At 40.0% G+C, this 24,275-nt stretch overlaps 1 protein-coding gene across 1 annotated transcript in view; it reads right to left on the bottom strand.

Moving 5' to 3' along the window:
* The window catches only part of ABCC1 (ATP binding cassette subfamily C member 1 (ABCC1 blood group)), a 49,804-nt gene that overhangs the window by 8,012 nt on the left and 17,517 nt on the right, over window positions 1-24,275 (bottom strand). Inside the window, exons 6-22 of the mRNA XM_088523198.1 lie at window positions 22,370-22,431; window positions 21,499-21,630; window positions 19,809-20,036; window positions 19,448-19,625; window positions 18,611-18,772; window positions 18,108-18,200; window positions 16,885-17,088; window positions 14,196-14,342; window positions 13,758-13,845; window positions 12,273-12,342; window positions 11,377-11,503; window positions 10,112-10,288; window positions 8,382-8,549; window positions 7,837-8,014; window positions 3,027-3,111; window positions 1,924-2,062; window positions 840-1,047 (exon numbers count right to left, since the gene is read on the bottom strand). Of these exons, the coding sequence (XP_088379324.1) occupies window positions 840-1,047; window positions 1,924-2,062; window positions 3,027-3,111; window positions 7,837-8,014; window positions 8,382-8,549; window positions 10,112-10,288; window positions 11,377-11,503; window positions 12,273-12,342; window positions 13,758-13,845; window positions 14,196-14,342; window positions 16,885-17,088; window positions 18,108-18,200; window positions 18,611-18,772; window positions 19,448-19,625; window positions 19,809-20,036; window positions 21,499-21,630; window positions 22,370-22,431 (2,446 nt within the window). The remainder of the gene's footprint in view (window positions 1-839; window positions 1,048-1,923; window positions 2,063-3,026; window positions 3,112-7,836; window positions 8,015-8,381; window positions 8,550-10,111; window positions 10,289-11,376; window positions 11,504-12,272; window positions 12,343-13,757; window positions 13,846-14,195; window positions 14,343-16,884; window positions 17,089-18,107; window positions 18,201-18,610; window positions 18,773-19,447; window positions 19,626-19,808; window positions 20,037-21,498; window positions 21,631-22,369; window positions 22,432-24,275) is intronic.

Here is a 24,275-nt window from a genome sequence, read left to right as displayed (position 1 = left end):
TCAAGTAATTTTATTTCATTTTATCATCATTTAGAATTAGCAGGTATTTCTAGCACAATAATCCCAGGAATTTAGGAAAAGGACAGTTACACTCAGCGAACCACGTCTCAAGTAATTGAAAACATTTTTCAGCAAAAACACAGCACTTCTCTCAAGAATTTGGTTTTCCATTATGATGTTTCATAAAATATCTGAGCACACTCACTAAGTAAACACCACTCAATTTGAAGATATTTTTTATTTCTTACTGTAAGATTTATGGCAGCCATTCTGAAGTGTGATTCTTGGGCTATTAGCTTTTATGTCAAACAAACTTTGACCACAAAAAAAAAAAAAAAAAAAAAAAAAAAAAGAAGACATGTAACAAGAAGCAGCTGCCTGGGGCAGGCCCTCAATAGCCTAATGCAACAGGAGCCTCTGCAGCTCAGCCAGAAAAGCTGCGCAGGCCTCAGCACGGGTCCTGCACCAAGGGATGCTGCTGTGGACTGATCCCTGGGATAGGGTAGCTCAGGCTTGGAGACAGACTAAAGAGCCGTTTCTTGGATTAGCTTTACGTTACCTGGACTCATGGCTCCTTAGATTCTGTAACTGCATTTTTAAAATTCTTTTTACCCTCTCTCCCTCATAGGAAAGGGGAATCAAATTCACTAACTGAATAATTTTACAGGTTGGTTTACTTGGTAAAGTTTTAGTTTTCCTGTTTTAAAACAGCAACAACAACAACATGCTCCCACCACCAGATACTCCTTAGAAAATCTTTGCTGTAGTTCTAGGGATACAAGGTTACCATAGAGCATCAAAAACCATCTGAACCAGCTAATCCTAAAGTCCAAGCAAACCTTGAGAAATTCCCAACGCTCCGTACACTCCCAGTCTCACATTCGTGTACTGCTGGGTCCCATTGACAACAGGGTCATCTGTCCACAAACTTAGCCAGTAGTTGGAAGCCAGGGAGGCTACGTGGTTACACATAAACAGGAAGATGCTCAGAAAAGAGATGAAGAGTCCAATAGCTTTCATGTAGTCCCAATACACCGTTGCCTTTACCTGAAGGCAGAAGAGAAAAATACTGACATTGCAAAGCAAGCTTCAAACCCAGCAACACCCCTTTCTTTGACCACTATTTACGGTCATAATTTCCTCCATCAGGTCATAAAAATACACAGCAGTTGCACACAAGAAAGCCAAGCCTGGCAACGTGAATAGCAAAGGGCTGCACGAACGTGGGCCAGAAGCAGCATCTCTGCGGGCAGGCGCACACACACCATCCAGAGGGCAGGGAGAGGAGAGGGCTGCCTGAAGTAACACACCTAAAAACAGGGGTTCCACATTTAGGTGCTCCCCTTTACAAGGTTATATAGCCTATAGCAGCAGTCCTGCTCCAAATTACTGTATTTTCTGATCTACGTTTAAACAAGGTATTCAAGCAACATCAAGGAGATGTAACTGACATTTTCCCAGACTTTTCCCTCTTTAGGTTTCTCGGGAAAAGCCCGTCTTGAGATTAGATGTTTGAATCTGCAGTGGAAACTTGGCTCAAATTCAACTGATTGAATTTCAGCTCCTTACACCAAAGGACAGATTTCACTAGGTCACTTAATTAGTCATGACTTGGCAACCTCTTTCCAAGAAACAGCCACAATGCTTTCATGTCTTCTGTTACACTGAAGTGTGGCTGGGCCCACAATCTGCAACAGAAGTGCTGACACCAGCACACTTCTGCAAGCAAATGTGGGGCTCAGGTCAGGGAGCAGGTGCTTCAGCAACACTTCATGAGGTGCTGCACAACAGCCAGTGAGCACAGGAGTCCACTCAGCCCTTCCTCAGTGCAGTTTCATGGTCTTCAAAAGTGATGTTATTCTCAGCCCTGTGGGTTTCTTGGAAGCTGAAAGTGGGCACAGGAGGGAGAAAGGGGAGCCTTACCCTTCCCGTCTTGGCCGTGTCAGCCTCCGTCAGCTTCCAGGAATTCTTTTCTGCCATCGGCTTCTGCAGCTCTGCAGTGCTGCTCTGGTGCTGCGACTTCCCTGTCTCGCCGCTGTACGTTGAAGAGTTACTAAGCTGCCTGTTTAAAGATATTTATTTTCTAGTCTTAGCATAATATGGACCAAGTACTTACTCTATAAGCAGACTTCAACAGCCCATGTCCACATGTCAGGATGCCAACGTACACCACTGGTCAGAATCAGTCTCCTAATGAGCCCTGGCCTAGATGCCTAATCCCCCTTGATTAGGTTGGGTGCTCAAGCAGTGTCTTCAGACACTCGTTGACAGGTGAAGCCGGCCAAAGCAGCATGGGCTTGAGCAGTATGATTCCAGGAAAAGAGACTGGTTGGTGAAGATCAATACCAGCCTTCACAAATGCTTCCACTATATACAGAGCAGCTATCAAATACGGTATCCCCGCTGACATGAAAACGGGCAAGTTTTCCCCCAGCAATCATTATCTCCCCGAAACACCATACCTCTAGAGCACCATAAAAACAAGGCATAGACTAAGATGGTTTTTGGAAGGTACAATAGAATGACTGCCTTTGGCCTCTCTCAAGCAAAACAGCAACTGTACGCAGCTCTGACTACAGTTCCATCCAGCCCTGCACCCCTCTGACACAGTCAAGTGAAGAAGCTTTAGAAAAGCCTACAAGAACTGGACCAGCCAATACAATATTCCTCCTTTTGAAGGAGCCAAACCCACAGCACCTGGTTGTCTGAGCTCTGAGCAAACACATTTGAATGCCTATTTGAAAGGCTATTTGTGCTCAAGGCTATTTGTGCTCAAGCCAGGATACAAACCGCAAGTAAACTCGTGGAGACTGAAAACTTCAAGGTCAGCCAAGAATTGTAAGTGCAAAATACAAAGGGACTACCCAGAAAAGTGACCAACTCTGATGTGCCAAAAAGGAGCAGGAGGTTATTGTCATTAACTGCAGGTGTATATCCCTCCCAATGAATTAACACCATGAACAACAAGGCTCTGCCTGTTCACAACTGAGTAAAAAGGGGAGCGTAGGGGAAGAGAGACTACATACCTATGCACCAGTTTTCCAGGAGCTTCGTTTGCCAGAACACCGTTTTCTATAGGCTTTCCTTCCTTTCCAACTAGACTATTTGCATCTGTAAGAAAAAAGTAAACATGAAAAAGGTAGCCAAGATATACAAAAGCAATTTCAAACCAAATGCCAGTTGCAGACCTGATGGGCAAACCAGAGGGAGAAGGTGAGTGCTATCAGACTACTGACCAGATGGACAGGGCGATTTTGTTCTATCCCAACAGGATGAGTTGCCAAGAAAAGGAACATTTTTCTATTTTACTAACAAATATGTCAGCAGTATGAATCTAAAATAACTATGAGGAAACGCTCGATGTTGAAGTCCACAATATTAAGTCATGCTACATGTCATGCAGTAGAGAAACATTCCAAACATCTTTACTCTTCACACTATCTTTTTATAAAGTTAGCTACAAATCATTTTGAGTCCAACTGGAAGACATTCTAGTAAGCAATAGCAGGGAGCTAGAAGAACAGCCACTGACTTGAAGCCTTCCTTCAAAACTCTCAAATAACATGCAAAATCCTGATGCTCAAGGCAAAACCAGGAGATGAATTCACTTAAGCAATCAAAAGCTACAGCTTCAGTAAAAGCACTTTTGTTATCCCATAACGTATTGACAAAATGCAGCACAACACAACAGCCTAAAACAACTTACAAAATCTGTTACAGTATTAAATGAAAGCTTTCTTTGAGCAACTTAATTCAGTATAATACAGTGCTGTCAGTAAACCTTCTAGGCTCCAGTTACCATATGCCAGCATTTTCAGAATGCAAAATGAAATGATCTTTACCATTAAAAAGAGAAGCATAATTTCAATAGAAAACTATTTATCCACAATTTGAAATAAAAACCTTTCAGCATTTCAGAAAGAATATCACTGAAGCTCTATGCTCACACTGACAAAACTAAACTGAAAATAAATTACCTCTTGTTAACAGCTCTTCAGATTTGATTTTCTTTTGTAGCCAATACATGCAGGAAATCTTTTTTCTAGTTAATGCAGCATATGCAGGAAATCTTTGTAGAGTTCCTGCATTAACTAGAATAAAGAGTTCTCTGGATTACCACAGCCAGTCTGGCACATATGCTGAAGTGCTCCATGAAAAGAAGAAGGAAAAAAAAAAAAAAAAAAAGGAAAAGCCACCAAATGCCCAGCAGACACGCAAGAATGAAAAGGACTCTCCCTCTCTGGGAGTCATTCGCTGCTCTCCTGAGCCCAGGTGGGAGCTGCAGCTTTGGGAAGTTTTGTTTAATCTTGAAAGCGCCTGAGCTCAGAATTGCTGCTGGTGACACATCTACAGGCCGTCACACCAACCAGTGCAGCTGACACACCAGCCAGTACCATAAACAAACAACAGCAAACCAAGCAGGGATCTTGCATCATGCTGCTGCAGTTCCTTTATTGACTCGGCCTCTATTGCAAGTGAAATGCAGCTATTCTCATTGCTTCACACAAGCACCAGTACAAAGCCACATGGAAAAAAAAAAAAAAAAAAAAAAAAAGCAGTTACCTGTTTCCAGCAGTTGAATTTCTCCTTCTAATGAAGGATCTGAGTCTAAAAGCACATATCATTAACTTTCATTGCAGAACATGTTTTCACATCTGTTATAGCATAGTCAACCATTCTCAATCTTTACAAGCACAAATGCATCCAAGTAGCACAACCTAAACCACAAAAACATGTAAATGCCCACAGCAGCAGCAAGTCTGCTGCATGAGCCTCTCCTTTGTTACTTCCGACACCCAGGCAAAAGAAAAAAAAAAAAGATCATAAAAAAGGCAAAAGAAAAATTCAAGTCAAATGGCTACAAGTAACCAGTCAAGAACCCTCCTTTCTTTCAAGATATCCATTACCAAAGAAAGGATCAAAAAAGCGACTCAAAGATGACCTCTCTCTGAACCACACAGAACACCAGTATTTACGCACAGGGAACTACCACATGCATTTTCCCCCCATGCTAAGACAGACTTCATTCAGGCAACTCAAGGGTCTCCTTGATGGTACCATTAGCAACATGGCAAGGTTAAGAGCAGCTGCTTTTGTTGACTTGGCTCCTGGCCACAGGTGCCCAGCACCAGCCTGAAGGGACAAATTCCTCCCTCTTCCAACACCTCCACACCCCGAGAGCACTTCTTGTGTCAGACCAGTGTTTGCTTCTGTTTGTGGCTGAGGCTGCAAGCAGCTCTTCTTTTAGGAGAAGAGGAAACTTGAATTTTGCTACAAGCTAAGCAAAATAAATTTAAGGGGAAGTCAGATTATTTCCTGACCCAGGCAGGTGGTTCCTGAATTATGAGGCCAGCCCAGACCCTACTGCAGTATTTGGAGGAGGGTCAACACATCTCACACTACTTAACCCTTGCCCTGCAAGGGGTGAGAAGCAGCAAAGCCTCCCGCGAGCGCCATGCAGGATGTCCTACCCCATGGGCAATGTCACCACTACAGCCAGCCCTTCCTGCCAGGCTCCAATCCCTGCAAGTGAGGGCTGCTCACACAATCAAGGCGTTTCCTAGTGGATATGAAACCCCAGCCTGTAATAGTGGTCATTTTTAAGTTATTTTTATATATAACTTATTATATACACTGGCATTAATAGTAAGCTACCGAGCAAGGAAAGTATCTTCAAACTTCAACTTGAGCAGTTTATAAATTGCTTCTTAATTTCAGGAGTAAGCAAAGCCTTTTGACTTTTTCTCCCCTCTCCCTTCTCCCCACTACAGAGGCCAAGCCAGGCTTTGTGCATCTTAATCTTGAGCAACACCAACTCTTTTCCAGAAAGCAGGTTTCTGCTTTGTTTCCTGCGATATATTAAGTTCATAAAATTTAAGAGAGTCCAAATAATGTAACAGATGTACAAATATTAACTGTGCTGTACACTTCTGTCTTCCAGGCACTGCAGGCAAGGCAAAAGTTGAACCACTCCACTGCAAAAACATTTTGACCTTATGGTGCGCTTCTGGTAAGTTCTAGATGCTTTTACTTCCCATAAATACAGCAAAAATTGCTCCAGGCAGATGCTGAATCCATTCTAAAGAGAGAGAGAGAAAAAAAAAAAAAAAAAAAAAAAAAAACACACCACACACACACAAACCATACACACCCCTACACCAGAAACAAATACTCAACTCACACACACCCATTGCTGAAACAGAAGTGACCATCTGCTACATCTGTTGGTACGAGAGAAGGGTGAAACGAGAGTAAGGAAGGAAGTCAGAGTGACCTGGAGTGCAGGTTCCTCCTTCCCCACAGAGATCAGGACAGGAACAGCAGCCCAGTGCAGAGTGGCAACCTCGGGGGTGGCCAAGGGAGGCCGGGGAGCCGACGTGCCACAGCCTCGGGAGGCCGGGGGCAGTGGGAGGCCTCCCACGCTCCACAAACGGGACACGTTTGGCTAGAAAGCACCAACATGATTTTTTTCATTTTGCTCCAGCTTAATGTTTACAGTTGGCCAGTACATAGCTACAGACCTATGGGGGCCTTCAGCGCTCTTGCTAGCGCTTGCTGACTCCCTTCACAGATCACCCTGCATTTATCCAAGAACTTGTAATCTTTAATAATATTTATGTATCTTTTCACATCTAATAAATATTAATATTGCCCTTGTGAACTAGACAGATTATGACCGTATTTTTCACTTCTTACCCTTAGCAGAAGATCACTTGACCAAAGCTAAAAAAAACAAATTTATTACAAATGCACCAACATAGTGACAGAGCAGCAACCTGTGAACCACCTGGGTTACCCTGAACTTAGAAGCACCTAATATTAGATAGCTACAGACAAGCATGACTCTTTTCAAGATATGATTCAGTATTTAAATGCAACAGGAAAGTAACTTGCTTACATGTAAATACAGGATTTCAAAACCTGCCAAATACTTACAAAGGAGAGGACATCAGCTAAAAAAAGGAGGAAATTTAATGAGCCATATCCTTGTACCAAGTAACTCTCCAAGGGGAAGCACAGGGTGGCTAGTTCATTTGTCTCCAAAAGTCTCATAAGCTGACGTTTGCAACGAGCTAGAAGCAACTATGGGAGTACCTACAGAGAACAGCCATACTATTTCTATAAAACTTTTTCCTACAGTGTTCCTCACACGCTCATACAGCACTCATGACACAGCATCCCCAACCGTGGATGGATCAAGTGACCTTTCCAAGAGGAGAGCTGGCTCACAGCAGGGAAACCCAGACCTTGAGTCTCAGTTCAGCCGTGTGAAAGGTCAGGAAAACAGCACAAGGAGGCCACAAAAAACAGGCCGAATTCCTCTCTTTAGAACTAATACCAAACCTGTCTGCAGGAAAAACAAAAATTAAAGAGAAACTCTAAAGCATATTCCTGCCTCAGGACAGCTCTGCAGCTGTTTGCAAAAGCAGGAGAAGCAATCAGGAATGTCAGCTAGGAAAATGAGTTGCTATTCCTGGCCCATGCCCCTTGTGTTACCTGCATAAAGGAGCCACACCACAAAAAGCAGAGGGAACAGTCTACAACTTCCAGCTGACTCTTTTATTTGACCCCACAGATGTCTTAGCTTTCTCTAAGTGAGAGGACTTCCACTGTGGATCCTGCTAAATTTTAGGAAAGAAAAGTGTGCTTAACCTCTCATAGCAACCTTCAGTGCCCTCACCTCAGAAATAAACACCTCTTCACATGCAGACCTAACACAGGAAACACTGGTTTCCTTTAACTTTCCTTTCCCTACTAATGCTTCTGCTTTAACACAGCTACTCTAACATGCCATATATATCAGCTTACCCCCAAAAGATTTATTTGCAAGCTTACCACTGTCCTCCACATTCTGTTCAGCATTAGCATATGTACGAAGAAACTCCGCAAAAGCCCCATCTTGCTCCAGCAGCTCCTGGTAGGATCCCATCTCAGATATTTCTCCATCAGTCATCACCAGAATCGTATCCATTTGAGGCAGATAGTTGACTGCATGGGTTACCAAAACCCGTGTCTATATACCAAAAGAGGAAAAAAAAATTACTCCAGCATCTCAAAACACTAAATAGCAGTCTTGAATCATGTGCATAGTACAGTAATAAAGACAAGCATGCAGCATTTTTAAGAAGGTGGGGGAGAGTTGGTCCTTGTCTTTTGAGTTTTCCTTCATAGGATTCCGAATTACACAACTCTGTATATTTCACTACAGAAATTCAAGAGTATTATAGAAATCGCCTTAAAATATCAGAAGAATCACTTCTATTTTTTCCAAATGCTTAGAAGAAAGTCTGGAGATGCAACCTGTCAAACTTGCATTCATTTTAAATCAGAAAATAAAATAAAATTGATCCCCAGATATATGCACTCTTATTATTACATACTTTATTTTTCAGGATCCCTTTTGGTCCAATAACTTTTTCAAAAATGTGTTTCCCAACATGGGCATCAACAGCTGATAAAGGATCATCAAATAGGTAGACATCTGCATTACAGTAGACCGCCCGAGCCAGACTAACTCGCTGTTTCTGTCCTCCAGACAAATTCACACCCTGAGGAGATAAGAAAAAAATCCTTTATTTACAGCTAAAGTTTATTGTAATAATTTGTGAAAGACAAGTGAGAGATTAACACAAGTTAGGGAATAGCTGCAGCACGGTGAGAAATACATCTTCACCGGGAATTATTTTACTACTACAATATCATGAGCAATCATGGTCAAAATTCTCTCTTGCAAACAAGTTTACGAAGTTCTTTTTAATGAGAGGTTAGTCAAAAAATATGCATTCAGTTTACTAGTCTTGTAAGGCAATAAACTCAGGCAAGAGGTTTTATACATTCAGAATTTACTTCTGCAGTGCTGCCTCTGACCTAATAAACAAACTCTGCACTCCCCTCTCCCATTCGGTTGCCCTGCTTCCTACCCTGTTTCCTATAAGGGACATAAAGCTGCATTGCTGACTGAATCTGGACCTGGTGCTGTCACTCTGCAGCTATACCTCACCTAGAGCATCTAACTAGTCAGCAGGCAAAACACAGGTGCTTATGTTCTAATACGTTTTTTAATTCTAGCAATTAGCAGAGCAAATATCAAAAAAATAACCACCTATTTTTGTATGTTTTCCCTAGTTATAGATAGATATATAAAACTTTCCAAAGCATTATATAATTCCACTTAGAAGCAGAATTGCCACCGTCAACTTGGCAGCCACTGCAGATCTTCATCCCCTAATGGTCTCTGCCAATCCAAAGGAGAAATATTAAATTACTTAACCAATGAAGAAAAAAACTCGACAAATAGAAAGCCTAAGTGTAGCCCCACACTCCGTAAAACATTATGAATTAGTAATTCATACCATACCACAATATTCCTACTCTACAAGCAGCAGTGAGAAATAGAATTGTTCCTTAAAAATCAATAAAGCAGACAAAATATGAAATTTGCAGGAAACCCTCCTCTTATGCTTGAAAAGTTTACAATTTCTGGAACAAAGGCTGCATTGTATTTAAAGAAAACATTGTACCACACATTCTGTGACTAAATGATTTTCTGAAGTTCTCAAAAATCTTGTGATTTCTGGCAGTCTTGCAAATAAAATGAGCATTTCCATTTCAGTTAGTGTTATTGGAGTATCTTAAATAATGTCTGTAGGTTACTTCCTATGTTCATAAGGTTGTGTCAGACACAAAGAAGAGGAAGTAGATTTTCTCATGTTGTAAGAAAAATGTGTTATTTTCAATCTAAGATGTTTGAAACTCACTTATTACAACACTATCAATTAGACATAATATCCGAATTATCAATTCTGACACTGCAAAAAGCCAGAAACCTGGATAGCTATGGAAACTACTTTGATGTTTAGCACTTGTTCAACTTTCCTGAAAAAAGAACCATAGGAAACTTTATATGACCTGCCTATGACTGGACCTCAACGTGCTGAACCATGTCTCTTCTACAATAGCTGCAGCTTAAAAATACTCAGCACCTGAGAGAGATGTTATGGGGTACCCTAGAGAGCACGTGGGCACTCCCACTCTCTGGGGCATGAACAGAAGTTGTGTGCTTTTAACTACAGGCCACAGCACCGTAACAGTTCAGTGGGTACTTAAATACCTTCTCTCCTATTTCCGTCCTGTCTCCCGAAGGGAGGAGCTCTATATCGGGCAGCAGCGCGCAAGCCTCAACCACACACTTATAGCGGTTCTCGTTCTTCTCCCTTCCAAAGATAATGTTGTCTTCCAGAGTCGCATTTTGGACCCAGGCTTGCTGAGGAACGTAGGCTACTGAGCCCTGTAAGGAAAAACAAGTCACCCATTCAGTACTTCAGCCTAACTGCACCGCAGGGCAGCTAGTGCTAAGCACCTTCCAAACTGCCTGGGGCCACTTCCAAGCCACCAGAGGAAGCAAACTCCTAAGGAACTGCCTCCTCCTATCTGCTATTTATACAAGTGAACGTCCAAAGCAGGCTGGTGAAAAATAAAAGACTTCAAACAATTCCTCTAACATAAACTTAGAGGGAACATTTGTTTAGAGAATACGTTTGCACAATTACTGAATGTCAGAAGTCATTAAGGCTTTTCACTTTCATATAGTTATAAATTATGTGCTGCATAAAACAATTTAATCTGGAATGCAAGTGTGTTTAACCATACATCCCTGCCAAGAGATTTCTACAGAAGGTAGCAGAGGAAGCTATTATGTACCGAGTCCCCTCTAAGGAAGGGATTGGGTTCCTGTATTTGGCTGTAAAGAATGCTTCTGCCTGTTGCACAAATAATTAATGCTTAATTTTTCCAGCAAGTTCTAGAGGTGATCAAGTGTGCATTTTCTCTACTGAATAGGTTAATTTATTTTGTTGTTAAAACAAGCCTCCTTACATATATTAAAGCAGCAGCAAAATCCACCCTCCCCGCCCCCCCCAATTTCTTCTTTTTCTCTTCTTTCCAGGCCTGTTACCCAAGAAAGAACAAACTACAACAGCAACTTCTCGCTTGGGCATTTGTATGTTCCCTCTTTCCTTGCAATTCTCTAGCATCTAAAAAGGTACAAACTAATACTGCACTACTTCTTGCTAGAGTATCTCTCCCCATAGCTAGCTGTCTACAAGATTCACCAGAACACCTGCTTTTGAGATTTCCATCATCCTGTCTACTTTAACTAAATCTGAAATGAATAGGTTTAGAAATGATTGGGTCAAAGCTGAACAGACAGAAATACACAGAGCACAGATTGAGGCATAAACACAGTTTACCATGAAAATAGGTTAAAAATGAGTTCATCTGAAAGGCTGTCTCTGCACACCTCCTGCAAGTTCACAATCCCTTCAGAAACGCCCAAATACCCGCAAGTAGCCAACCAGTCCTCCAGGCACGTCACACCTTGACAACCACACAGCCTTCCTTTTTGTCCATCTCCCCCAGCAGCGCAGACAACAACGATGATTTCCCACAGCCAACTTGACCAACAACAGCTATCAGCGAGCCCTCTGGAACCATGAAGTTAATGCTGAAATAAGGAGTACAGAATTTTCTTAAACACATGGAAAATGCAAATCTCTTGTTCAGAAAGCATTCACTTCTACTTAGGCAATAGCATCTTAAAAACAAACAAAAAATCCACAACACATGGCACAGTGCTTCCACAGCACTTATGCAAACACGTAAGGATGATTTTCAAATAGCCTCCTCGTCTTAAAGGTTATTCAGTTTAAGAGTCCGCAAGCAGCAGCCAAACTCAAGGGAGGTGATAAGGCACAGGGAAGACATGGTTTCTAGCCACATCGCCCCAGTTCCCTTATTCCTAGTACTGTGTGAATTGGCAAATCTTAAGGGTTCTTCATTGTTTTTATTCAGTGCTGGAACTGAAGAGGGCTACAGGTCTGAAGATATCATTTTAAAAGGGAAGAGTGAGAATATGCTGCAAGCATTAAGGACTAGGGATAGTTGGGAGAGGACAATCTGGCTCCATCCTCTAGATGGAGCTCATCCCCTCCGCAGTTGGAGGAAGAGCTTCAACTCTCTGAAGCTTTCCTTCCTCCCACTACACCGCTTGCTGCTCAGCCCCTCACCTTCTGATTGTAATGTACTTTCTAAACGGTCTCTAGTTCATGAAACCCCGGCTTAAAAAAAAAAAAAAAAAAAAAAGAACAAGTGTATTTGCCTTCCTGTTCCTTTAAGGAAACAAGCTGTTCAGCATATATACTTTAAAATTTAAATACAAATCATTTATGATGCAGCAATATTACAAGGCAAGAACAAAGGGTACCACTTCTTACCTGTTCAGTGAAGGAGGATCACTTTTGGACCAGCTGAACGTTGCATTCTTTACAATAATGCTTCCTTCCACTGGCGAAGAGAAAAGTCATTTACACAAATGCAATTTAAGCAGCTAAACTGGATGTTCTAGATTATGCCACAGAAGAAAGTCTAAGCACTCAGGCACACATATAAAGCTATTTTTTAAACAGAACTCCAACAGACTGCTGTTTACAAGCAGTCAGTGTTCTGCTTAGCAGAATTGCAGAGGTTTTGAAAACACGCCTATGAAAATACACCACCAGGAGGTAGGTGAATATCCAAGGTCACAAAGATACCAACTTACTCAGTTGCCCCCTTCTTTATCTTGCAATTCCTCTGCAGCACTGCGAAGCCAGCTCAAGAGGCCAGCAGCCTTAATCTGACTTGTGATTCAAGCAAAGCATCAGCTGAACTGCTGCTTTCAGGTGCAAAGCTGAGTTATCACAGCAGTGGCAGGACAAAAGATTCAAATGACCAAATAAAACAACTTCCAACTAGAAGTGCAGTTCAGTGAAGTGTTGCACAGTAAGAGCATAATTAGAGTTCTACAAGGACAACTCAAAACATACTACTTCTCATAAAACCAAGTAGGCAATAAATACTTAGCCTTGGTGAATTTTTACATAAACATGCAAGTAACTAGCCATTTTGAACAATATTTATTTTTGAATTCACATTTAAGATCTGAGAGTCAACTACTTGTACTTACCAGCTGACAAAGGGGAAAAACATGTTCCCAAAAGGAAGAGGGGGTAGGAAAGACAGCAGAGTTGACCTGCCTACAGGATGCCAAATGAATGAAATGTCACAGAGCTCAGCTAACCATGTGACAGAAGGGGATGGGGATTTTACTATCTTTATTAAAAGGAATTAAGAAAAATTGTCTAGATGTGACTGAAGTAGTTAAAAGAAATTCCATTTTTGTTCTGCAAAAAAGAGCAGTAGTTTTTCAGTGAATTCTGCACTCCAATGACATTCAGATGCAATGTAAAATTTGCAACTGGCAACGTTACGCTCAGGACAGCAAGAAATTAAGTTCTTTGCACAAAATAAAGAGGAGTCACTTGCCAGTACCGAGACTTACTCTTTCTTTCAGGAGTGCCGAAGCGTTACATGATCATTCTTCCCCACTGCTGGGTTTTTGCATGTCATTAATTATCCTCTGGCTTCGACTGCTGCATGGAAATCTATGCAATTTGCTACAAATATCTCCTGGGTGCACTTAAAACAGTCTAAGAAGTTGTTTCTAAAGTGATAATCTGCATCTGGATGCAACCATTCTAATCACCCGAGATGGAGATAGAAATACAGAGTTCTCATTTTACAAATTCCTTTCTCTGCTGCTTAGCTGAAATGAATCAATTAAATGAACAAAGTACAATAATTTCTTAGAGAAATCAAAAGAAACACTGCAGACACACCAAACCTACCATGGTTAATTCTCAACACAGAAAGAAACTCACCATTTTTGATGGGACCCCTGATTATGCTGCTGGGATCTAACTCTTCATGAGACAGGAACACCCTGAGGCGCTTCAGTGAGACACTGGCCTGTATGAGAAAAGGATGGAAACCTTTCTTATACCTCATTCATTATATTTATGAGTTTCTGTTTTTATATCACATATGCCTTATACTACTAGGCACTTCCAAACCCTCCTTAAAACCAGTTTGTAGTTTCCTTCAGAGTCACCAAATTCACACTTCTCAAAACAAGAAATAACTGCTTTTGGGAACATCCATCCGCCATAACCAGACTGATAATTTTGCTTGTACAGCACTTCACACACAGAAAATGCAAAGTTTCTTTTCTGAGGTACCCAAATATGACCCATTTACATTCTCTAAGCACAAGAACACAGTTTTTGCACAGAAAAACCCATTAATGACACAAGTCTTACTTCTACTATGCTGCTGATGACCATAGGAAGAATGTTCAGTGGAAACCTGAGGATGTTGAATAATGCTAACGATACAAATGCCTTCTGAGCATCCAAGACGTTGTTTTTGTCTATCATTACATACACAGCAAACGTGGACAAGGCAACCTGAAATACAAAATATAATGCCCACGGTTAGAGCGGCCTTTTCAACCATGAATGGCAGAGCCATAAAGTCCAAGAACTGTAGTGAAAGGTCTACAAATCTATTAGGGAAAGAGAAATGTTCTGATAACACTTCTTGCAAAGCAAACATTTGATTTAAACTATATTGTTGTAAAAAGAAATTGCTGGTGCCTCTTGGAAAGTTTTGATAAAGTGTCATGTGCTCATTTTCTTCATATGCCAACAGTGAAGTCACAAGTGTACCAGGGCATGTGCGGACACGCTGCTGAAGGGGAGGGGAGGAATCATCACTGCTCTTTTCTTTCTGCTCTCATTCAGTTACAAGTCACTCCACTGTACCAGATATTGGATCAGTAACAAAGATAGGCAGACTGAGGAGTTAGGAACACTACAGCACTGCCCATTTACATTTTGCAGGGACCACCATAATCCTGGGTTTCAGGGCACAACCCCCTCATCCTGGGCAGATTTTTCAGGCACCATGAAAGTTCATTTTCATAATGCAGTGATGTTTCTAGCTTCCTAGAAAACAGTTTACAAGAGAAAAGCTTAAGAGCCACCTTCTGAACAGGTGAAAAATATTGAACTGTTGCTTTCAAACATATTTTAGTTTAAAAATAAAAAGCAGCTTTCCACAACCTAAAAATCACACAAAATTTGTTGATTAATAAGCCAAGTCTCCCTCACCACCACCCCCAACCAGAGTACAGTCCTCTGCAATCATGTCAAACATTCATTTTCACATCCATTCCCTCCACAGTGTTTTCTTCCATGGTTACATCACTCATATCTTAACGTATCACAAGATCTAGTAACTCTTTCTGTCACTACCACTTACAAAAAGATGGGCTGAGCATTGCTAGGGCCCCTCTTCCAAAGCCTTGGAAAAAAAAATAGCTCAAAAGGCAAAAGTAGAGTCTCACCTAAGCACACTATCCATTGAAAAATATCAGTATTTCTTTTAAAACCCTGACTGCTGTGAAGGGATATATTCTTCTTCATACAGCTGCTGACTTGGTACAGTAGCTTATTTGTACAATCCTTTATTTGGACAGCTCTATCCTAGGGAAGAAAAGCCCTCCCACAGAGACAAAAAACAAGAAAGAGTCCAAAAAATAACCTTAGAAGCAGCATGCCTGCACTCTTGTGTTACCAGCAATTGGCTGGAAACACTCTTATCAGCACACACAGCTGTAGGGGAGGTGCTGCACAATTAATAGCTTCCAGACACCGTTAATAAACAACGTTTCAAAGAGCCCTGGCCATGGAAACAAACAGGAAAAGGAGGAGAGGAAATAAGGAATTTTGCATGTCAAACACTTTCAGGGAGGTACCTGCAATAATTCTCTATTCAGAACCTTAGAAGAATATGTACTAAAAAATAAAAATCTGTGGGGGAAAAAAAAATTCTGAGAACAGGCTGTTGAACCACAGCCATGCCCTTTGGGCTATACCAGTTCTACTGCAGCAACAAGTCTCCAAGGGGCAGAACCACTGCACGCTGAAACAGAGCCACTCACTACAAGCATTCGCCTTCTCGGTCTCTGCACAACAGTATTGAGGAGTCCACCGGCAGAGTTTTAATTAGAAACTTCATTTAATAATGTATTTATGTTAACATCATCTCAGACTTCTTTTAGAAAAACATTCACTTAAGAATGTGGCTGAAGTTTCCTACGCAGGGCACTGATCTTCTGCCTTTCATCATGCCCGAAATGAAATGTAAACATTAACAGCATTTGGAAGGAAGGAATCTGAGACTGGAAAGTACACTTAAACACCTCTAACTGGAACAGCACATATTTTATCCTAATGTAGTCATGGTTTATTTGCATCTGCAGACAAGAACAATTGCCCCTTGTTCTAACAGGGTCAAAAGCAATTTTAATGTGATCTCACCACTCTCTCCCTTTTATTGGTTTAAATGTAAGCTAGCTACACACATAGCAGAGATGTTTCACATAGTAAGGATTTTAGTTTTAAATAGGACTTTTAAATAATCCTAGGATACACAACAGCTCTACCTCTCCATATTGTTCATAAATAGATGCAGGAAGAAATAGAGACCTGAAGAAGGATGGCTGTGCAATGTTGCATTTGCTCAAAGACTCTTTTAAGAGCCTGTTTCTTTCATAAAGTTGCAGATACAGTAAGGCAAGTTTTATTCTTTTTATCAGCCACAGATATCAGGTGGAGCATGCATTAGTAAACTTTCAATATTCTCACAGTACATTTAATCCAAGGACACTTAAATACAGCAGCAAAATAATCCTGGGTTTTAGAATTTTTTTTTCCTTTAATTTGGTCATTAGCTTCTAGCAAACAGCTCTTCTAGTGCTCTTTTACAAGAGCACTTTTTTTTTCTTTTTTGCCATTTGCTCAAAACAAATGCTCAATTTCCTGTTGCTGTGGAAGACAGACCTTTCCACTAATTAAAAAACAAAAGCAAATTGAATTGTTAGGCATTGCTTTGGACAGCATTATTCCAAACAGGAAGACGCGCTCCCAAGTTTGTTTCACTTACCAGAAAAGGAGCACAGACCCATGTAAAGGTGGCCATTGCAGCAAGGTAAGCAGATTTTTTTAGGACTTTCAGCTCTTCCTGTCTGATCTTTAATACCTTCTCTCTGAAGGCTAATTCCCAGGCATAAAGTTTCAACACTTTAATTCCATTGAGAATTTCATTCATCAGCTTAATTCTATTGTCTTTGCTCTTCATTTGAGCCACCTAAAAGAAATATTGCAATAAATAATTAGCAGGCCACAACACTTGGCAAACCCACAAAGTTCTTAGCCCCTCTGCTTTCCTGCTCTGGGAAGCTAGTAAGCTTTTGAGGATAATGAGCTTAATTTTGCTATGGCAAAATACAAAGCTATCTGAACAAACAAACACACAGAATTAACAAGATGTTTTAAGCCAATTAGAAGAATGCTTTGTACAATTTAAAACTTGAACCAATGTCAAAATAATTGTGGGACTCATGTCCCTGCACCAGAAAGCCCTTGGGCTCAGACTCCACTTAGGTACAAGGCACAGTTAAAATAAATGAATAAATCAGCCATTGTAATCAAGTTTGCAACATACAGAACCCTAGACCAAACTTGTTTTTTGCTTTAATGTTCAGCACTACTCGTGGCTTTGTGTTATTAGCTCAGGTAAAGCTTTCTACTCAGCAGAAAGAATAGAGTCTAACATGAGGAAGGGAACTTTTGAAGACAGTATCTTAACACAGGCTGTGCAAAGGCGAAAGGATGTTCAGAGCCAGCACCAGAGCAAGCTAACAGACTGCCCTGGTACAGGGTTTATATATGTGCTCCCTCAGCAACCAACTAATCCCCCTTAACTAAAATCCATCCAGGACCAAAAAAAAAAAAAAAAAAAATCAGTGACTGAGGATCCTTCCTTCTTCCTCCCACCAAGACGAAAAACAACTCGCCCACGCTGCAAGCCCCATACTGGATATGTAAACACTTTGCTCATTTTAAGGCTCATTAGGTAGACAATGGCCCGGTTTTGCACTCAAGTTCTTAAGCAGCAAGTTAAATACTAAACTATTTCTGTTCCATCATCAGGCATTGCATGAAAGTGGCTGGAGTGCTACCTTAATGTTACTACTGCCGAACTCAGGTATTGTTACGTATAGACCTGCTGAAAAGGGTGCTAGTTCCAGCTATTTTGCATATGCATATGTAACATCTCTAACTTCTTCCTTAAGAACCCTGCATTGTGAATATATATCTTCTTACCTGGTAGGTTTTTGTCTTCATTGCCATCACAGCATTTACTGGAACCAGGAGGACCATGACAGCCACACCTGCCAGCACAGATGGACCTAAATTCTGCAGAGAAAAATTCTTGCTTGTAAGCCTGCATCCACATAAACACCCAAACACAAAGAATTGCACCAGCACAATCAAGAAATGGTTTAAGGACATAGAACAGGAAGAACTGCCTGAGCTAACTCTAGGAGAGGGCAGAAAGAACAAAAGGCATATCAAAATACAAGTTCATTTCTGTGCAGAAGCAGCATATGCAGGTATATAGAGAGCCTGGACTTGCAAACTGAGAGCCTCCTAGCTTCCTTCCGGAGAGCAATGACAAAAGTAGCTCTAAATGGCTTCTGAACAAACACCATATTCACTGCTGAGTGCTGTAAACCCTCCAGTTGACAGGCTAAACAACTGTTCTCTGAAATTATGACCTCAGGAAACCACGAGTCGAAACAGGAAACAACATACATGATACTCACCTGCCACAGCAAGTACAGCGCCAGTATCACCTGCAGAGGTGCAGACCAAATCATGTTTATATAGGTAACCAAGTCCATGAATCTCTGAGCATCCACAGACATTAGATTCACAATCTCACCCACAGTAGAAGTCCTTCTGGCAGAATTTGTGATAACTAGTGCCTGGTGGGGATTAAAAGTAAGACAGCATTAAAAACACACACACACATGCACTTACTGGTTTGTATATTTTCCACTGAATTGGAATTGCTTTACAAAGGTTCCTCTTTAAAATTACAAGCAATGCTTTTCATGCATTGAATTCCAGTTACCCTGCACATTTTACAAAATACAAGTTGTGTAAGATTGAAGCAAGTGTTTGGGGTTAAACTAATAGAGAACTAAAAATGCCAAGAAAGTCTGTTTGAGCTTTTTGTTGTTTTGGGGTGTGTTTTGTTTTGCCTTTTTTGTTTGTTTTTAAATGGTGTAAGAAGAACAATCCTACTTTTCTAAAAATGTTCCACTCTATTACAGAACGAAGTGGCGCTGTCTGTTAAGTCACTAATGAAGCTGTAGATGTAGAACTATCTTAACTTTCACACAAACGGAAACAACTTCACTCCTTGTTGAAATAAAAAGAGGTTTCTTATTTGTGGGTGGGTAGAAAAAGGTGCCTGAACTTCAAGCAGTAAATTAGAAAGTTGCTTTACCTTCAAGTTTTAAGTTAGGTACTCCATTTCAACTATTAAGAGTTAGCAATCAGCCTAGCAGAGTCTAACTGCTTTAACTATAAAATTTTAACCACAACAATCACAAAGCCTCAGAGACATATTACCATATATTAAAAGAAACACCTACCTTTCGATAGATTACACCAACAATTGCTGTTTTAAGCCTCATTCCAGTGACAAAGCAAATATGAAAATACTGGTGCAGAATCAGTGTCTGAAGACAGGCACAAACAAACAGGAGCCCTGTATAATAGTAGCCTTGCCAATTTGGAGCACCTTTGTCATTCACAAACTTAAGTAGCAATCTGTGAAAAGAGGAATTTGGTGTCTTGATAAATGCGAAGGAACATTATTCAGGGTTCTATCTGTACTTCATTTCAAACATAGCAGTGCTTGTGCAACCACTCAAGCACTTGGTGACTGAAATATGAATGTATGCAAGACTCTGTCTAGATCCTTTTTAACTGAATAATTTTTTAAACTCTTACTTCAGAATTTCTGGGCCTGCAAACATCAAGAGATCATGTGCAGCTTTAAATAGGAAGCTCACGATGAAATATGGTCCGAAAGTTTTATATAACACCTTGAATAAAGATGCCTCAGAGTTCTTCTGAGTTGGTTTTATAATTAAAGCTTCAGCCTCTTCTGTCATATCATCATTTGAGTCATTTGATTTTTGCTGCTTTTTGGGTGAGTACAGCATGTTTAACGGTCGCCTGAAATAAGAAATAAAATACATTGTACATATACAACATAGCCTTTATGCATGCAGAAAATAACCTGGAAGAATGCATAATATCCAAATGAGATGTTTCCTTCAACTCTAGCTACAAAACAGTTAACAATTTATGATATTTGCCAACACAGTGAACTCCATCTCTGACATCATCTGCCATTTTAGTAACTACAGTGTCCTAGCAACAGGGATGGCAGCCTACTGTTCTTCTCAATGGGTTAACTTGGAATTTTACTGTTCCTCAGCAATCATCTTTTAATCATATAACCATAGCTACCAGAACTGACCCTTCAAAAATGGGGCATTTTTGTACATGTAGGTGATATTCCTGGAGAATGTCTGTTGTGAACACAGTTCTATATACGGAAATGAGGAACAGGGCCTCAATTTGTGCTAAGTCACAGCTGCGTGATGTTTTTGGATGTTATGATTCTAACATAGATGCTGAGTCTTCATCAAGTTCATGGCTTCGCTGTACCACAGGATTCAAAAGTTTCCAGTCAGACTTATGCCAAGTTATCCTTAATGTGCTGAATACATCCATTTCACAGATCTGGTTTATGCCAAACTGAATACTTTAGAACTTCTGAGAACAAGTTGCATGGAAAAAAAAAAAAAAAAATCATGTGTAAGCAAGTAAGTCTCTTCCATCAATGAAAAGGTATTACTGTTTGCTGCAATAAAGGATGATGAAAGCAGGATGGAAACTGCAGGCACGCAGTCCTAATTTTAGTTATGTTGCTCGGGTGTCCAGGCTCCCAATATGACCGAAGGAAAGAAATAAACTCCACACTTCTACACCCTGAACTGTCCTAATGGACTCCCCACTTACAGCAGAGGGAGCCCAAGCTCTCAAAATACAGGGCTGAAGTTCAAATGCGTGAAGACTCCCACCCAGCCTTGACTAACAAGCCACACATCAAAAATAACAATAATCACCTTTGGACCATGAAAGGTTAAGGGAAAATTGTTGCACCTCTTCACAAAAAAAAAAATAAAATAAAATAAACACACACCCCCATACAAACACACACAGGCCACTTGTTCCTATTCTCAATGCATTAGAGAAATCCAGAACCGCTGCATGGCCCCTATAAAAGGGAGCTTGAAAACACAACAGACATCCCTAAATGAAGGAGGGTATTTTCAGCTTTAGAACAGACATCCCCGAGGCACTGCCAGCCAAGTGAAGCCCCCACACCCTCTACAACATTTCGCTGCCAGTTTTTGGCAGCATCCCGTGCAGAGCCTGGAGGGACACGGAGGAACAGATGCCTCCCCCAGTGCTCCACAGCACACACAGTCACAGCTATTTCCTTTTTCTTATCATTTTGTGTCCACATGGCATTCAAATATTTTAACAAGACGACTCTTACCTAGTTTTCAGTTCTTTCTGTTAACTAGAACTTTAAATTGATCATTCAAAAGATAACTGAACTTACCTCTTTGTCTTTGCACACTCTTTTGCCCAGTTCCTAGCCAAACCGGGCACTACCTCCTGAGACATGTCCTCTTTATTTAATGACCACAAATTCTTGGCTTCCAAAGGTGTCCGATAACCCTGAATCATCAGCCTATAATAAAGAGAATCAGCACTATATATTTAAGAAAACCAGAGATTCACATGCTATAAGACAGTGGGCTTTACACCCACTCCCAGAGCAGAGCCAGCTCTTCGCAAAAAAACATGCAAGAACTAATACCTGGAGCAAAACACAGGTTTTGAAAAGCTTAGAGAAGCACATCCTCCTGCCCTTTACTATGGGAGTTAGCCACCAAGGATTATGAATCACTGAATTTAAATTTTGGTGAGAATATGAGAAAGGAAGAAGTGATCACATTTGAAAGTCAGCTAGGCAGTTAATGCTCCCATGCTTACCAAGCTGCAGAAATCTTTATTAACCTTTAATTTTACAAAGCAACTCCTTTCATCTGCCTTTCTATTGGAACTCTGGCCAAGTACCAACCGCAACAGCATGACTAATACTATTTTACAAGTTTGTATATTTAACTCACAACACCTGCACTTTGGTCAAGTCATAGGGCATAAAGCAGGATAAGTTAATGAAACAAAAAGAGCATACTGAAGAGTTACCAGTTTTAAATTCCTTAACATCTACCTTCTCTATTTCTCCATTTTCTCCATCAAAATTATAATTTGATTACAGCCCTTTAGCAAGCATATTAAATAAATTTTTAGAAAAATTCTAAGTTGGAAAGACTTTTACGTTTACCGCTAATTTAACTCACAACGTGGAATTCTAAAAGGCTATCTGATTTTAACTGTCTCTCTATGCAGCATCTTGTTCTTACCCAGTGATCCACCAGAACGTGATTCTGGAGAGGAAAGAAGCACTGGACTCAGGACACGGATTCTAAGGAAGAGAAAAAGATGCTTTTGACATTCCGCCCTTTTTTTTTTTTTTTCCACCCCCCCTCCTTCTTCCCCTTCTTCACATTATTCAATTAGTCCCTGTTGCTCTAGAGAACTAGTGGCAAAAATATCAGTGAAAATACAGTTCCAGGGCAGGCTAGCCCAAGCTGACCAGCTTTTTAGAACCATAAATAAATCAAAATATTGGCTTTATCCCAGGACAGGCAGATGTGAACAAAAGAAATAAAATTAAAATTAAAGATTTTGTAATGTATGTACAAAAAGAAACAAAACAAAAAACAAAACCACACATACACGAGTTAAAGATGGATTTATGCTTGGATCTACTCTGCAATCAAATGAAAACCCAAGAAGACTGCTGTTTTTTTTCCTAATAGTTTCTCTATGCTATTTTCAAGTCATTAAAATTCAAGTCATAAAAAAAAAAAAAAAAAAAAATCCAAAGAGTAACCTGGATGGATTAAAACACTGAAAGAAGCACTGGAAGAATTTCAAAGGGCCTAAATGTGAATTACTTTCAAAATTCCAGTAGAGATTTCTCTCTCCTTTCACTGCTCTGATCAGCATTTAAGGAATGGAAAAAAAAACAAACAAACAAACAAACAAAAAAACACACTACTACTTTGGCATACAAGCCACTATCACAAACTATAATAGCAGCAATACAGGTATTTCCAGCTACAAAAGTGACAAAGCATAGTTAGATTATAGTTAGATTCCGGAAGGCAAGAAAATGGCCTGGGCCAATTTTTTTTTTTCATTTTTCCAGATTTGCATTTTTCAGTGCATGTTTGTATAACTTTTTCATTAGCTGTTTGTTCATTAGTTTGTATAGCTTTTTCATTAAGCTGTATCTTGAAGTGTGATGGAATTAAGCTACATAAAACAGATCTTTGCATTTTGCCTCCTCAGCACAGACTTATTTTTTTTAAAATCAAAAAAAAGAAAAAAAAACAAAGAAAAACCCACATTGTAGAGCAAGAAGAGAGCATTCATGAGAGTTTTTTTCGTCTAAACACTCAACATTTCCAAACCACTTGTAGCAAAACAGTTGCAAGAAACTGAAACATTCTGGCTTAAAGTTTTTAAAAGAACTTGAAGAAGTTTCAAATAAATAAAAAGATTATTTTTATCTAGTAGCCACTTCAGTATTCCTACTGGAAAAATTTCTGGTCAGGAAATACTTTCTAGTTAGGAAAATTTCTGGATATACTTAACTTTATAGGTTTTTTTTTTAAAAAAAAAAATAAACAATGCATTCTTTCCTATTTACTTTTTTAAATGGAAATTCCAGATTAAGCAATCAACTAGTTATCTTACTAACAAGAACTACACTTCATTTGTTTTAAAATATGTGGTGTCTGTGTAAAATTGATTGAAATCGATTGTTTTCAACAGCTACATATTTCACTTCATCATGAATAGCTTTAAAATATTGAAGAACTACTAATCCTAACTATTAATTCATGCCCGATAAAGACTGTTCAGCTATGGAATTGAAGCTGTAACATATCTGCACTTAACATGGCGCAAGCAAGCTATAAAGAAGAAACAAAATATATTAAGTGATTTATATAAATGGCATCTACCTACATCTGAGTAATTTCATTGATATTGTGTGCTTACTTAAAACTTAAGTTTTTGTTTTGGAAATGCTTCTCAGAAGGAAGTAAGGCAGATTTCTATCACAAGTATAATTATTTGCTGTGTATATTTTCTATTAAAACATTTAAACAAACATGCCACCCACAAAAAATAGCTTTTAATTTCTCTCTGCCCAGTTTCACAGCAACAGAATACAAAAACAAGCCAGCATGTGCTCAA

The sequence above is a fragment of the Tinamus guttatus genome, unplaced genomic scaffold (genome assembly GCF_059628265.1).
Source record: "Tinamus guttatus ecotype Peru unplaced genomic scaffold, ASM5962826v1 Tinamus_guttatus_pri_ptg000172l, whole genome shotgun sequence".
In the NCBI taxonomy this organism is placed as follows: Eukaryota; Metazoa; Chordata; class Aves; order Tinamiformes; family Tinamidae; genus Tinamus; species Tinamus guttatus.
This window is presented reverse-complemented; position numbering and strand designations above follow the sequence as displayed.